General features: G+C 33.8%; 2 protein-coding genes across 3 annotated transcripts in view; one reads left to right on the forward strand and one right to left on the reverse strand.

Annotated features, from left to right (window-relative positions):
* LOC125502293 (cytosolic non-specific dipeptidase-like) overlaps nt 1-14,953 on the forward strand; it is a 93,480-nt gene extending 78,527 nt beyond the window's left edge. The window contains exons 6-7 of one of the 2 annotated variants that reach the window (XM_048666546.1): nt 10,313-10,348; nt 14,892-14,953. In XM_048666546.1, the coding sequence (XP_048522503.1) occupies nt 10,313-10,348; nt 14,892-14,901 (46 nt within the window). In that variant the 3' untranslated portion in view covers nt 14,902-14,953. Of the gene's footprint in view, nt 1-10,312; nt 10,349-13,982; nt 14,113-14,891 lie in introns of those variants that run through there. The other variant, XM_048666545.1, reaches the window with a different exon arrangement.
* LOC109539638 (GATA-binding factor C) overlaps nt 14,483-16,871 on the reverse strand; it is a gene marked incomplete in the record, with an annotated part of 76,004 nt that continues 73,615 nt past the window's right edge. Inside the window, 1 exon segment of the mRNA XM_019907516.2 lies at nt 14,483-15,643. Within this exon segment, the coding sequence (XP_019763075.1) occupies nt 15,600-15,643 (44 nt within the window).

Genomic DNA, 16,871 nt, shown 5'->3' on the forward strand with positions numbered 1-16,871 from the left:
GCATCTTAGTATAATGGAAAATGTAAAAAGCGTGCCTGTCTAGGGAATGTTTAAAATACAGCTATTTACTGATGTCACATTTGAAGAAACACATTTTTAAAGAAGGAACTCATTAACGTCGGCGTCTTCACTCAGTGAGTTACTCGAAAGCACACAACGCTACAAAGTTTAATTTTTGTTTAATAAATTGTTGGTGCATTTTTGCAACACCCAATAAAGGCGGTGAATGTTCATTTACAGGTTTTACATCAAACGTTAGTCGTTTTCAAAGCAATGCAGCTCTCTCTAGTTCGTGCTCTATAAAAAGATTCGAATGTATTTATTGAGAAAAAAGTGGTTTTCGTACCGTACGAATTGCCTTTTCTGTGATTTTTTGAAGATGAAGCATTTAAGAAAAGCTCGTTTACCTCCAGCTGATTCTGCAAGCTTGACCTCAAATTTCGTTCGCTCCGAAACGCTGCCAAATTCGTTTTCTTTCTGACTTAAAAAGACAAACTTTCAATTTAATGTTGAAACGGTGGTGGTTTTTGTACAGCGTTAATTTGATTTTTTGCGACTACAAGGCATTTAAAAAACGGTCTTGTACAATACGAACTAGTATTTTAAAGGCTTTTTGAAGAAAGCCTTTAGATATGGTTTTAGAAAACGATTAGGTCATCTAGAGCTGATTCTGGAAGCTTCACTTCAAACATATTTCCTGTCCAAAGCGAAAACGCTTAATGATTTATCGTTTTCTTTCGTAAGTGGCAACGAAAGACGTGGTGAAGATATTGGATTAGGAACGGAAGAATCATACCCGAGCAGAGATTTCGTCCATATAGAGCCAGCAAATTGCAACTGTAAAAGTGGCACCGCCCGATTTTTTTATCGGCGACACAATCGAGAAATGTTTCAGCAATAATTTAGAGAAGATTGGTACTTAAAGTACGCTTTAGCCCCAACCAGGGCCAACGGCAACGGCAAATACCGAGAATTGGAACCGAGAATCGGGCGTCCAGGTGGGGTCCCTTAATAAATATATTTATTGTAGCCAGCATTTTAATTGGGGGGTTCGGTGCTAGATGTCAGCCGGGTAATTAAAAGCCATACTGGGAAGCTCACTCTGACACCTCCGTACATTGTTAAACAAGAATTGAGGATGCCGCATCAGAGTCCGCTTGGTTCCAGCCATCGAGTTGAGTTCAGGCTCGGATTCACAAAATTCCAGTTGATCGAACCGCTTCAAGCACAGCGCTTCCAGAACCATCTGGTACCGTCCCTGTTCATATCGATTCCACATAGCATTATCTGCGATCAGCACTTGATTCGTGATGCTGTTCCGGCCTGTAACGAGACGATGGACTGGCTCATTTGTTTATCTCGTTCTCCTGCGAAACTTACCATGCTCGAATAATAAACACGCACTCTTTTGTTACTCCGTAGTGCCCTATCGCGAAGCTTCTGCCAGTGTCTTCTCTTCTTCTTCATGCTGCTGCTGCTGCTGCTTCTTTGTTGTTGTTTTATTCCTGCAGGTGTAGTAATGGCGGCCAAGATGGCTTCCTAGAAAAGCCGTTAAAATCAGCACTCAGTGTTGCCTGAAATCGCCTGGTTGTTGCTTATTGTTGACTATATTTATGCCTTTTTGGACCCACAATTTTGTTTCCAAACTCATTCTTCAGTTAATCAGCTGTAACCAATATGAATTCCTCTGTGTATTGTTGATGTGGTCAAAAATTGTAAACACGAATTTAAGTCAACAATATTTTTCGAATTTCCAATATTAGATAACATATAGCTTTAATCTCAATGCTCGAACAAAAAGCATAACTTTTGAGTAAGAATTCGAACCGCATTTTTATGTCTTTGTTTAAATAACTTCATTGTCTTAAATGCGGTCCCGTTTTTTAGCAAATCGGTGAATTTTTTTAAATTTATTATTCCGGGATAACGCGCTTAAACTAATTTAGATTTTAAAATTTTTAAGCTTAATGTCCCGAACTTGCAAATGTTCATTCGCTGGTTCTTCAGCTTTTACTGTCCAAATTATTGGAACGTTTCAGAATGCCCGATATTTCCAAGATTTACGGAAACATCACTAAAATATAAAAAATGCATTTCGCTATCTAAGATATTAGAAACTAACAATTTGATTTCGATTAGCAGAGTAGACATGATGTGTGGTTTGGTTCAAGTTGTGCTAAAGCAGTTTAAAGCCAAAGTTTAATTAGTACTATTATTTTTACAATTACTTCTATCAGTAATGTTTATTTATTCAAGGTTTTATTGTCTAAAATTATTCATCCAAATATGCATCGAAAACACTAATAAACCACACTATGAGACACCTACAAATGTCCATGAACAGGTGGAACAAAGCAAATATATTTTTTTTGTAGCAAAGTAATCTTCTGGCAATATTTTTCGATATACTGGTCATTTATTATTTTCTGTGGCGAATGGTTGAAGAGTCGAGTAAAGATTTATGTGGAAACTTCTGAAAGCGGAGAAACTTGACGGATCAAATTAAATATCAAACAGTAAACATTGGCTCATTTTGCTTTTGTTAGAAGAAACTCACATGTTTTGTTTTTGGTAACACTCAATCGTTAGGTATATAGAAAGATAAAACCCGACACTACTATTAATTTATAGTGCTTTTTTCCTAAATATTAACCTTTATTGCATTATGCAGATGCCACTTATGCTAAAACTTGAGTTAACTAGCACGTATATTTTTTGTGAAGTATTAAAGCTTCTGGCAGCGACGTTGCGGGATGGTCAATTTAGATCCAAGAATAATAAGCAAAAATCTGTTTCAGCACTTGTGCTTCATCTTGCTACTCTATAAAAATAATACTCTCTCGAGTTCATGTTCTGCTTCAGGAGTGAAGTTAAAAATGCTGATCGTGCTGTAAAATTCGTGCAGGAACATTTTTATTCGAATCTAAATAAAAGAGATTTTATTATACCTAATAGTTCTTGAATAATGCGTATATAAAACATCCTGTTGTAGCCATCAGTTTGGTATTATTGTAGATCTAATTAACGTTTCTTTGTCAAATTATCATTGCAAGAAAAATGGCTTAACAGTGGTTTTCTGCGATTATTTGCAGAGACAAATATTTAGTCTACGTAAAAATTAACATTTACATTGCACATTAGCAGCAAATAATGTCGTAAGAAAATTGACTGGAAGAGGCTAGAAATAACATGCAAACATCATTATAACTGCCTGTCACTTAGTAAACATTAATCAAAGAAATATGCAAAAATAACTCAATGCAGCTTTCGTTGAGTACAGGCTGTTTTTAAACTGAAAAACTCTTAAACTGTTTCTTCTGTTGTTTCCCCATCTAGAGTATTCGTTATTTGATAGCGACCGATAATCAATTATCGGCAATTGACCAGCGATTGTTTCTTTTCCTCCGGACACTTGTTAATGCATATTGAATGGGTTTGTGTTTTTGGGCAGGTGGATGGGAAGCAAGCAGCTGATGGCACGCGTCTTCTTCTGCACCTGAGGTTAATTAGTGCACAGAATCACCTGTTCGGGAAAGCTACTTATATGACACATATTATCCATAAAGGTTAATAGCCCATACAGGATAAAGACAATTTGGGAATTATTCTTCTTCAACGGCGGTGTTAGACAGTAATTTTCTTTTCAGTAGGTACTAACTATCTTATTAATATTTCTTTTAGGTTCTGGTTGTCTACAAGAGAAACCACTTTTCTGATGATTTTGCCATTAACAATCCTCACCTGTAGCTCATGGTAAACATCTTCATCCCGAACTACTAAAAAGCATTAATAGTATTCTTTTGCACCCTTTTCTCAAAAGCTTGCAAAAACTGCTACTGATTATAAGAATTGAAATTTAAAAACAAATCTGGACTTATAGGAAAGAATGTAACTTTTAACAAATATTTCATTGTTAAAATAGCAAACTTCGCTTTTTGAGCTTTGCATCAATTACTTTGTAAGTAAACCCCTGAGATATCGTCTTTAACTGAATTGAATAAAAATTGTAAATTTGTGTCAGTATATTTCCGGTCATGATTTCTCAACATCACTTTCTACTGAAGAACTATAATACGTTCATAAGGAGATAGCAGCAATTTGATAGACGTGGTCATTGTGCGCGGGTCTCATTTAGTGACAGCCATGAAATTACAATATTCTATGCGGAATCGATTGAACAGCTTTTACATGGTGGTATTGTAGTGCGGTTTTATACTGGGCAGTCGAGGAATTAGGACCAACGCCAGTGGCGTATTCAGGCAATGAGGGAGGAATTGATATCAAAGCCTGCCCTACTGCCCGACTTATATTACTTTGATCCAGTTAAACAAAAAATGTTTTGAAGAGCTGCTCAAACGAAAAGGGAGTTTTGCTGTTGCAGATCTCATTCCTGACTAATTTCCTCTATGAATTTTCTTTGTCTTGAAAGATTTTTGTTGCTCGGCATTATACTCGTTATCACATGGGTTTTGCTCATTAGTGGTTTTTTGAATAAAACACGTTGTTTTTCAGAGTTTCACAAGTATTGCGAAAATACTAATTGGTTAACAGTAACAGACGCGTTAAATTCTGATATACGAAAATGTAAAATTGTAAATGTAAAAATTTTATCAAGAGACAATTGCATGCTGATCTATAACATAACATTCGAATACACTTTTCTTTCTTGAGCAACAATAAATGTATGTATTTTTTCTAATGCTCTAATTCGGGATTTGTTTCATTTTTCTTGCCTAGTTCTATGTTTTTTCTTTCTAACTGAGCAATTTCGGCAACTGTATATACTTGGATAGTTTATATAGATGGCGATTAAAATTTGGTTGTGTTATTATTTCACATGAAGAATTCACTGAACTTTCGAAATGCGCATACATTTTTTCCTTCAATTCGCGTTAAAATTATACATTTTAATAATTATTATACATATTGATGAAAATTAATGGTCGTAATAGTTTTGCTGCATCAGTTTCATTCAAGAAGTAGGGAAGATCGGGTACAAATGTAACAAGATCTTAAATATTCTATTTTTGTTGCACAAATATGGCAACAATTCAAATAAACAAACAGTTGAAATAAAGACGTTAATCGGCAGTTTGATAGTTTTCTTGGAAGCAGTCAGTTATTAGTTGGAATTGTCAATTTTCGTACAGCTAAATATTTTTTTTATATTTTGGTTGTTTTTATATAATCATTACTTTAACCGATTATTATGCTATAGCTGGTTCACCTACAAATGTATTTGATCTCATTACAGTTTAATGTTGTATTCCCTCATGTTTTATTTAACTTGCAAAAATATTAAAAATAGCGTGCGGATTCCAATGTAATATTAGGGACTGGTAGATTTGTAACTATGCTACAATTGTATTCCGGTAGATTATAATGGTTATTGATATTTTTCAGTGACTATGCCGTGACAAAGAATTAGCTTAGGTGATCAGGATGAGCATAATAATTGTTTTTAAGTGTTGCAAAAAATATGGCCACTTCACTCATCAAAGACCTCACTCACTCATCTTCACTCATCAAACCGGTGCAGCAAAAACTCATAAAAAGAAGACACAAACAAAGCAATCACAGGCACTCTTGCTGCTTGCTTGAAGAACTAAGTCAGGCTAAGGTCGGACTAACTTAAAGGTAAAAAAATAAAAAGTGGATACAAGAAGAGCAAGGAAGTGGCATGAACACCGATCAGAACAAGTTGCAGGAAAAAACATGGTGGAGAGTTCAGATAATGAAACTTCATTACTTCTTCGTTGACGAAACTTCATTCAACATTAAGTGTGTTTGAATTGTAAAACTTATACCAAAAAGCCGCTTTGCGTTGATTCCATGTAACACATGTAAGAAGTGGTCTAACGAAAAATGTGTCTATAAATTACGTTTTACATTTTTTTATTGTTTAAATATGCGATAGCGACGACAAAAACGATTAATTATGAAATGTTTTTACTTTTATAGAAGTAAAACTTAAGTTACATTTGTGCCCGATTTCCTACAGTTTCCAGGCCTCAGCCATCACTTTTTGCCCAAACTTTTGGAACGCGATTTTAGTAAACTTTTAAGAGCTGTATTGGTTGTATTTGGTTAATTTGCACATCGTAATAGCCAAATGTGAAACAATGTGTTTATTGCCCATATAAACAAGGATACAACAAGATTCAGATAGAGCGAGTAAAAATGTGACACCATGAATAGTGAAGAATACAATTTCATACGACAGATAAATAAGACAATTATTTTTTATGAACATATTTCTTTCAAAGATTATTTATCCATTACGCTCTTTTGCTTAGAAACCGTAAGGGACTAAAGGTCGACGTACGTAATGTGGCCTAATAATGCAAAAAATCGGGTTCCTTTATTTATTTATTGTCAATTTTAGTTTCTTTGTTAATAATCTACATTAACGAGACATTAATTATATAGTTAATAGGTTCTTAGAAAATGTACTTATTTGGTGGTTTTGGAAAAAGAGAAATTACTTAAAAACAGCATATTTTATTGCCAAACAGTTCCATTCAATTACAGAACTTTAAACATTTTAAATCAGTTTTATTTTCAGCTGACTTTTACAGTAACTGTGAGGGTAATAATAAAACAGCGTTTTGTAATTTGTCTTATTTCCGTAAGCTAAGCACTTAAACTTACCATCTCGAGTTGTAAGCATTCATTAGAAAATCTAAATTAATAAATATATTTTTTTAAGTTATTTTACACAGTTAACTTTTTGGAAACTGATGAAACAATGTATCAGAGGAAAAATGGCAAATTTCCCTTCGACAGAGAGTCGGGGTCTACAATTACCGAAAATAAAAAAGAAAATACTGTGAATGAGCCTGAAAAAACACATGAATACACGAGCATATATTTCAACATATTTCAATAGTCGGAACCTTAAGGAATAAAATGTAAAGGTGCAACCAAATCTGAATTTCTGTCTAATGAGAATCACATTACGAACAATTTACGACTATGCACAAAAGAGGCAAATCCAGTTCTAGGCAAAATCATATGTCGTTAAGTTAAATTCTGTACATGTTTGCATATTTCTTTCGAGTGTTTATGTTATTTAGCTGCCTTGTTCAAGACGTAGCTTCAAAATAAGCTTCTCAAATATATTTTGCCTGCATTTCCTAGTGACTTCTCCGCCACTCTTCGAGAGGAGCCATGTTTAAATCACCCGGTATCCCCTGACCCATCTCATACTTTAGTCTAATAAGTTTTTTGCCCCAAAAAATGAGAAAATAAATTTAAGGCATTTTACACGCTCGAATATCAGTTTTCAATATATCGTTTTATACAGAAGCTCATCATCAATATTCCTAACATCAGTATATATTATTCAATTATCTGTGCTTAGAGACAAGAGCCCAGCTAAACAAACATCTGAAGCATATCATATCGGTAAATATTTGATCTCAACAGAGTAGGACTTCTTAATTGAGTTCATCTAGCTGCTACTGAAAGGTAATATATTTTGTAAAATTTCGTCCTTGTGTTGACTAACAGCGTCATATTCTTCTGAAACCCTTGAACGTCATGTAAGAAGAACACACAGACCATGAGAAAACATTTAATTGTTTTTTCACATTTTCGCTTTCAAATGATGAAACAAATGACCACAAGTTTTCACTGCCCCAAGTGAGATTTTCTGTGCAACTAAACCATGTAAGGCAGGCATATCTGCTTTAACGTAATGAGCCTGTAAGTTCAGAATAATTCCAATTGTTCCACAAAGAATGGTAATATTAAAGGTCGCTTATTCAAATGTGTTTGTGACCGAATTCTCCGCACCTGTGGAACAACCTGAACTGTCGAAAGGATCGCCGCAAGAAAAAACGGGAAAATTTGTCATTTTGACTGTCCGGACCGTCCGCGATCTCGTAGCGGAACAACAATAAATACTTTGAATTACGAATTCGCGAAATGTATAAAATCCGTTTAAAATATCGAGTCAGAACTCCAAATTCTTGCTCTTATCATAATCCCATCGCGGCATCTTCGACGATATTTCTCAGAATGGAATAGTCCAAGATCCCGCTTTGGTTGCACGTTTAAGATAACCGAAGACAAAAAAATATGTCTACTATGATCAAGAGCTATTGAATACAAATTCATTTTGTTGAAATCGATATCTTGGTAAACTATAGAATTTGACGAAAAATTGTATTTTGCAATAAAGGGAATGTTGGAAGTTATTGTTAAGTAACTCAAAGTCTTGGACTATTCGGGGATGGTTTATAGAAAATAAATGGCGAAACAATGTCCAGAAATCCATGGCCACGTTTAAGTATGGGCCATAAATTTGCCTCGAAGCGAATAAATTGTCCGTGCTTTTTAAATCAGATAGAAGAGTTCCACCCTCTACTTATTAAGACCATGGGCGCCGATAAAAACAAAATCAGAAAAAAATCAAAAAGGCTCTGCGTTTAAAATCATTATTTGAGAAGAATACGGTTTCGAGGCATTTGGAGCTTTTTTTCAGAATTCATTAAATAATTTTTAAACTTACGTATTTTTCAATTAATAAATTATCTAAAAAGGGGCAACAGTAAAGTTTTTATTTCACTTAGTTCGCAGACTTGAAGCGTGCATTTTTTGATAAAAACAGCCAAGTTTAATAAAAAAAATTGCGCCATAATGACTAGTTTTTAGGCTAATTATAATGAGAGTAATGTTTTTAGAGAATATTTAAATCTCTTGTTGAGAATTTATGAAACCCAGCATAAGATTATTTCGTCCGGAGAGTTGTATGAATAAAGATTGCAAATACTGTAATAATCTAATCATTTTTACCTCTTTCACCTTCAATGCGGCAAGCAGTTCTATCTTTTCTTAATTAATTAATAATGATCATAATGTTATTAATAATATTGATCATAATATTATTAATCATAATTTATTAATACTAATACATATAATAGTGGCTATTAAAGAGCAGATGATATGCAAAAGTACACAAAAATTAGTATCATTTGCTACATGCATTGCAAACCGCCTTTAGGACTGAACAGATATGTACTCAACTTAATTGTAAACATTCTTAAATACACATTTCCTCTTTTAGTTCTTAATGTTGTTCTTGTTATTGTTGCTCTTTATAATATGTTCTTTTTGAAATTATTGATAACAATTGATTAAACCAGAACTAAAATATAATTGAATTATGTACATGAAGCATCGGACCGTAATTCCAAGACGGTCAGTACGAAATGAAAACTTGCAACCAAGTGAACATTTTTGCATCAACAATAAGAGAGAGGAGTGAGATCTTTGAAAACCTCACTTTCCCAGATGATAAAAAAGCTGGAAACAATAGTTTCGTAGTTGAAGTTGCTTGGAAAATATTCCCATAAACTATTTTAAAAAACTAACGCCTTGAATATTGAATCCTCACCATACCTGACATAGTTGTTTATATGTTTAAGTTGCTGACAATCGTTCTATTGAATTTTTAGCATTTGCTGCCTTTATGTAGTACGTTTGGATCGATTTTGATTTTCGAAATTTATTTCGGTAACATAAGGGTAAGACCGTTGAACTCGAATAAATATAGTGTATTTTAATTATCTTATTTATCTTTTGTAGCTTTGCTGAGCTAGACCAAAGTTGGTTGTAAAACTTTTCATTTTAATCCGCTAAGGTTACAGTTCAACTCTAAATCCATTAAAAATTACTTTCTTTGTCCACTTAAAAATTAATGGCTGCGACTGCTATCACGCCGCGGAGTTTATCAAATATGCTTTTGAGAAAATGGAATTCCAATCAGATTACGTTGATGCCAATGTTTGAATCTCTAATCGAAACTTTCTAAAACTAGGTGGTCCTCCAGGGAAAAGCTCTCAAGCAAATCTTTGTATGACTATTCCACCTACTTAACATGTCTCTTCGGTATGCGACTTTATTCATTATTTACCTACTTCTCGATTCCTCTTAAAGCGGAAACGTCTATAAAAATTTATGTGGTCAGTGAATTGCATCCTGCATCGAAAGCAGCCCAGACCCGACACCTACACTGATTTTATCTGTTCTGTTAATGAAAATTAAAAATTCTTACCCTGTGTCCCTGTCGATGCAGTTACAAAGGATTTTCCAGGGGCTTTCGAGATTCCTATCGTGAATTGTCTGACTTTTTTCCTTTCTGGTGCCTCTATTACAAGCCCGTCTGCGGACGATGAAGTCTTTTGCGATCGGAATTGAGTTTCAAAGTCAAATCTTACACTGGATGTTTTGGTTTGTGGCTAATGATAATTTCTGATGTCTTAAAACATGAATTAATTGCTCTTAACAACTTATATCTTTGTTGCAGGGCAGGAGCCGTGGTCGGTGAAGGCGGATGCTCAAAGTGAGTAAATTTTTTAATCAGTGTAAATATTTCAACTGTTGTCCCGGTCAAGTTAAGAAGTTGAATTGTTCATTTTTCAAGCCCAACTTTTGAAATAAAATCAATTATTTCTGTGGGAATCTCCCATCGGTCAATATACACAAGCCGCCTAAAAAAAAGGACAGGTGACACGGATATCGCCTTCACATGTGCCGGTCGACTTTTTATTTGAGAAACTTTCAATATTAAATTAAACTCAACAACGGGCAACGATAATAAATAAAGACGTCAAGTCAAAAGTTACTTATTCACGCCATTATAGTCGCTTTTAATTCCAATCAAATGCCCACCCTACTGCTGCAATTTATCGAACCGTCATCGAGGTGTGAAATTAAAAATTGCCGTATCGAATTCGTCTCGATAACTATCGGAAATGGTATTCCTAATTTTTTGCAAACTTTGTGATGTCTCTGTTCCGACTGCCAGTTAAGTTTTGTTACATTTTCTTTATTGCAAAATTTTTTTTTACGATTGTGATTTAAAAATTGCAATATTCCTGACTGAAGGTTTTAGACTTCTGGAAGATTGAAACTTGCCTCTTAGCACACATTGATAATCGCACTAGTTTCAGTAACAAAATTTATTTTTTTTAGAATAGCGTGGTGCTTTTTAATTTTCGTTTTACTAAACTCAGCTCAAGCTTGGATGGTTTTCAAAGACATTTTTCACAAATCACATCACACTCGAAGTTTACGAGCACGGGTTGTCGAATATTGCACAATGTTTCGTTATTATAGCCGGCTATTAACGGTTTTTTTTTAATTTGCGATATTTCCGATACAGGTTTGCACCCGTCAGTAATTCAGTTTTTCGGAAAAAAAATTGGAAATCCTGCATTTATGCAAGTGTAAAAGAAGCTCATTTTCAGATATGAGCAGTTAGTTGCAGTTTGTTGCGAGTATAAATTGCTTTGAATTGTTTCTTATTAGCCGTGTAGAATGTAACTCATAGTGGTTTTTGAGTTACGATATTTTCATCGAAAGTCCATATATGTGAAAATAAAATGTTTTTCTTACTCGAGCTTTGAAAGCTTCTTAAAAACCAGTTTATATCTGGATTTAAGTTAGGTTTGCTGCGAGTGTAGCTTGAAATTTATTGAACACTTTGTAGATTTTAGAATCGCATACTCAAGGTAGTTCTTAATTTACTGTGTTTCAGAAAAGTTTGAGAAAAAATCTAGTATTGAAATGTTCTTCAAAATGATTTCATCTCTAGATTTAAGTGAACGTTCTTATCAGCCATTTAGAGTGTGAAACCAGCTACTCACAGCAGTTTTGTAAGTCTGCACGTGAGAAATTTCGGTTTTTCTTGCTCAAGTTTGCGAAATTTCTGATTAGTAATTTCTGGTCTGGATTCGTTGTCATTTTTTGGTCCGCTAGCTTTGCTGGAAGCTTAATTTGATGATTTTAGGCGCTCTGTATACCTTGGAACTGGCTGCTCATAGTACTTTCTGAGTTATATTTGAGCGGTACCTTTGCCGAAGGTTGCCCTCTTGTAAGAATTTCTGATTCTTTGTTAGATTTTTGAAAACTGCTCAAAAATCAGATCGAGTGTCCATTTAAGTTGTGTTTGTTGCAAGAGTAATTTTAAGTTTCTTTTGGACTCTTGCACAATGCTTTGGTAGTTGCGATGAGTTTTGCCAAATGTGCCCCTGTGAGGAATTCTGTTTTTCTTTGCTGGATTTTGGAAAGTATCTCAAAAATCAGGTCATGAGACGATTTAAATTAAGTTTGCTGCAAGTGTAATTTTAAGTTTCTCTTATACGCTGAAGATTTTAGAATCGCGTGCTCAGAGTTCTATGAGGTACAATTTTTTTGTTCCAAGAAGGCTGCTCTTGTGAATAATTTTGGTTCTTCCAGGTCGATTTTTTTTTCAAAAATAAATTCTTATTTGCATATAAGTGCCGGTTGGTGTATTGTATGTAATTTGGAAATCGTACTTACAGTAGTTTTGAGTAATTCTATTTCTGTGACAAGGTTTCACATATGATAATTTTTTTTTCTTACAAAGTTTTCTTCTGGCTTCTCGCTGCTTCCAGCAAAATTATCAGAAATCCATCTATGCCTGGATTTAAGTGAGGTTTGTCATGAGTTTAATTGGAAGTTTCCTATGAGCTCTTGAGGTTTAAGACTCAAATTTTTATTTTTTTCATGAGTCTTCAATTTTATCCTCAAAAACAAGTTTATATCCCAATTCAAGTGAGGTTTGTTGCAAGCGTAATTTGCAGGTTTTGATAAGCTGTATAAGAGTAACGATATTTCCACCATAAGCATGTAGGTGTGAGAAATATAATTTTTCATTAGCCCATTTTTGGAAGCAACTCACAAATCGGTTTCCGGAAAATACTGTCACCACAAGTATGCAATTGTGAGAAATCCTGATTTTTTAGGCTCCAGAAAAGTTCTCAAAAATCGGAAATGTTTTTGCCAGTGAAGTCAGTAAGCTTTCTAGACTGCTTCTAGATTTACGGTGTTGGCGCTTCAAGATTTTCTTGCCTCTAATATTTCCTTATCGTTAATTTAAAAAGTCTAAATTGATCATTTCCAAGGGCTAAATTAGTTGAACTATTTTAGCAGGTATTGTGTGAAAAAAATAATCTGTTTGTCATCCTGCTGGGGTAAACAACTAAATATTCTGTTGGTATTGTAGATTGAAATTTAATAAATTAGTTGAGCAAACACAAACCGACTGCTTACAAGTCATTTGATCTTCAGATCTTCAGTTTCCAACAATTGCGCTTTTATCTTAGCAAATTTGAGGTTTTCTCAAAACTTTGCCTCTACGTTTGTTTTAATGCAAAATGGATTGACAAAAATCAGTTTTGTGACGTTTTTATCATAGGAATTTTGATTTTTCAACAAATTGCAAGCTTAAGAACTAAGAATTAGGGCAATTTGGATTCATTGAACTCTAAAGTCTTGCCTTCTTGCGAGGCCTTGTTCGATAATTAGAGCCCTTTCCATCTCACTCGTGTCATCAGAATTTGCAATTTTCTTACTTCACGCTTGACAATTGTAATTTTCAAGCTTGAAAGCCACTAATCCTTCCCGGTAAAATGTGTATGAACTTTTAAATTAATTTTCGGTTTAATGAGATTTAAACAACTTTTTTTTAAGAATCACCCAAAGTCTCTTGCCGTGTCTGTGCCATCTACCTGAACTGCAGGTGGAGTAAATACCGGATTTAAGCTCGAAATTATAGTGATTGCATAATGAAATAATATTCAATAATTATGCAATAAAAACGACATTAATGATGTATTTACCAGCAACGCGGATTCCAGTTCGTTTTCGTTTTTTAAAGAGAAACAAAAAGATAACCGGAGATTGTTATTCACTTTATGAATGAAACTTAGAATCACTGGAAGAATAACAAGCTTTCGAAATAGCACAGGGCTCAAAGAATCCAAGTCAGTTTAATGTATTCCCATTTTTTTATAGCGGATCAACTATCAAAATCTTAATTTTTTAACGAATTTAATAGAGGATTTCCTAAATAATAAAGGCAAATTTACACTCTTTGAACTTTAGAATTTTTTTATTTCCCGTAAGCTTGTTGCAAAGTCCAAGTCTGAAACTATTATCATTACTTGCAGGTCGGATGTGTTTATTATCATCAAATGAAGGAATTTATAGGCCCATAACTTAACTGACAGACAATATACAATGCGTAATTATGTCTCGGTTAAGCCATATGTTATTTGAATATAAATATCGTATTTTTTATAATTTATTTTCATTTCTAGTTAAATATGAGTCTGAATTACACCCGGTGAATATTAATCGTGTATTATTCATACAATGTTTATGGGTTCTTAACCAACCTGGCCAGTGGGAATCTTGTCTATTTTGATGCTTTTGCATAGTAATTGGAGTTTTTCTTAAAACTGGTTTCGGCTTGATGAATTGCAACGTAACAAGGCAAGGTCAGTGTAGGTGATTCATGTCTGATCTGGTAATGACTCATCTTGATTTTTTCCTTATCTTAACTCCACTGTTAGTTGGCATTCAGCAACACCTTTTTTTTACCTTTCGTATATCCTCGTAGTCGTCTAATTTGGAAAAGCGTTTAAGGGACATAAAGAAAACAATTCAACAGATTTAAATATCTTTAATATATCACACAAAGAGCATATACATACATCAATTTCATATGTACATCATTTAGTTTTCAAATTATTTCCTAATCTCAATTATATACTTTACTGTAGTTGATTATTTAATTATTTGCGTAAATAAATAAACAAGGAATCAGCGACAATTTGACCGTTCTATTTGACAATGAATTCAACCACTGGATGGCTTTATTTGCCACATACAATTATTTTTTTAATTGTTTAAAGACACGTTTCGGTAATTTGCGGCGACTATATTGAGTTTGAACAGTAAAATTTATGAGCCGTTTAAACCGTCATCATATAGACATCTAAAAAACTTTCAACCATAACACTATCTGTACATTTCCAAGAATGTTTCGCAATTTAATTTTCCATATTTATTTATAGGGATATTTAAGCCGAAATTTTCACGTGTGGACATGGTCACCCGGTATACTAGAACAACGAACTAAGATATAAATAAAATATCAATTGGAAAACCATCCAGGGGTTATGCCAGTAACTATTCAAAATAATAGTCATTATTTAAAAAGTGGAAAATCATTAGCAAAGCAAATTTAAATGTTGCGAGTTTTTGTTATTGCCGCATGACATATTTCCTTCTTCCCGACAGTCTTGTATCAAACAAACATCCGGACAAATCAACATTGCACATTGTTTTTAAATAAAATCGTCTATTTACACATTAAACACTGTAAACATCTCCCGAACGAACGTGTCTCCTATTTACATTTACACAGTTACATCTATTACAAATTGTATTTGTACTTAATTACATTAACCTGGTCAAAATGCTCTAGCGATCTAAATATACAGGTAATCCATTTACAAACTCTTTCAATAAATATATTATGTACAGGGAGAGAGCAAGAAGGTCAAGATTTTTCAATCTGTCACCTTGAATCCGTGGTTTCAATTATTATTGTCCAAAAACGTTTGGGTTTTCGCAATTTGCTTTCACTTTTGCCACTGCGACAATGATGAGGCGTCGACGAGGGTCAAAATACCAAACGTTTGGACAATTGTTAATTGTTGGGAACGTGCGTGTGCTGACTTATTCTATATTTACAATTTCACTTCAACCTCTTTGAATGGTCAGCTTGGTTCCCTTATCACGTATATTCGGATCGCCAACCAGCCTGGAAAAAAGAGATCAATCTTAGTCTTTCAACGTATTTTACATAGATGTTAGTGGCTTTAAATTTAGAACGCAAAGTCCATGAACGATCATCTAACTTACTATTCGTATAGTTTAATTTAACAAAATGCTTAAAGGGTAGAATTTTCTATGGGTATTAACACCGAAATTATTTTTCAGCAATTGTTTGACTAAGTAATAACATGTTTATTTAGGAGTGATTAAAAAGGTAAGAACGTAAACAGTTATTGGTGTATCGTCTAGTCAAAAAAGTATTAGGTTTATTACTTTTAGTGCTCTCAAATGGCTTTACGCGAGTGGTTCCGGATAATTGCCGCAAAGTAAAACATACTTTTTTAACTGTAATTTTTAACCCCTTAATAATAATAACATTTGCATCCATAGTTTACTGCTCTGTTTTTAATTCTGCTTTAGCGTTTTGCCATATGGCTTCAGATAACGCTTGACACAGGACTTTGAAACTTTTAAGGCAGGCTTTCATGAGCCCCGTTGTACTGGAATCCACAAAACTATTCATGTTTAACAATTATTATCACGTGAGAAAGTCTATTTAATTTAAAATTTTAAAATGCTGCTGATCACGTGAGATCTGATTTCCTAAATGAATGAAACAAAAATCGATCAAGGTGATATTTGTCTGAATTTCTACATATTAATCAGCAGTTGCTCTTCGCAATAAACAAGTGTGGTTGTCCTTAGACATTTCAAAAAGTTGTGGCTCCTAGAAGGGAGAACTTCACTTACGTTTTTTCCAATTCATCAAAAACAAAAATTGAATAATCACACATCAAAACCTTGCTTCTTTGCAAAATATAAAAAAGTCGGTTATAAAAAAGTCGGCCTTTGGCCACGATGCTGACCTGGACCGTTGATTGGAGAGTATAATATATATACTCTTTCAATCAACGCCTGAACGTAAAAATGATCACAGACTAACTAGTTTCATAATATTCGTACCTCTGTGAAAACTTGCAAATAAAGTTGAGTCCGAAAGCCCCAAGATGTCCAACTTAGTTGAACAAGTGTTGGGAAATAGTTAAGGAAATAATATGATTAAATAAATCGAATTATTTCAAAATAATGGAATTAATTCGATTAGCTGGTCTCGAATGGATTCGAAGGATTTTACTAAGATATATATATTTTACTATAATATCGAATTAATGTAGAATTAAATAGATACAGAAAGTTTTTCATGTTTTACTGTA

Source organism: Dendroctonus ponderosae, unplaced genomic scaffold, assembly GCF_020466585.1.
Source record: "Dendroctonus ponderosae isolate FM_Combo_2020 unplaced genomic scaffold, Dpon_F_20191213v2 Dpon_F_20191213_5, whole genome shotgun sequence".
Taxonomy (NCBI): domain Eukaryota; kingdom Metazoa; phylum Arthropoda; class Insecta; order Coleoptera; family Curculionidae; genus Dendroctonus; species Dendroctonus ponderosae.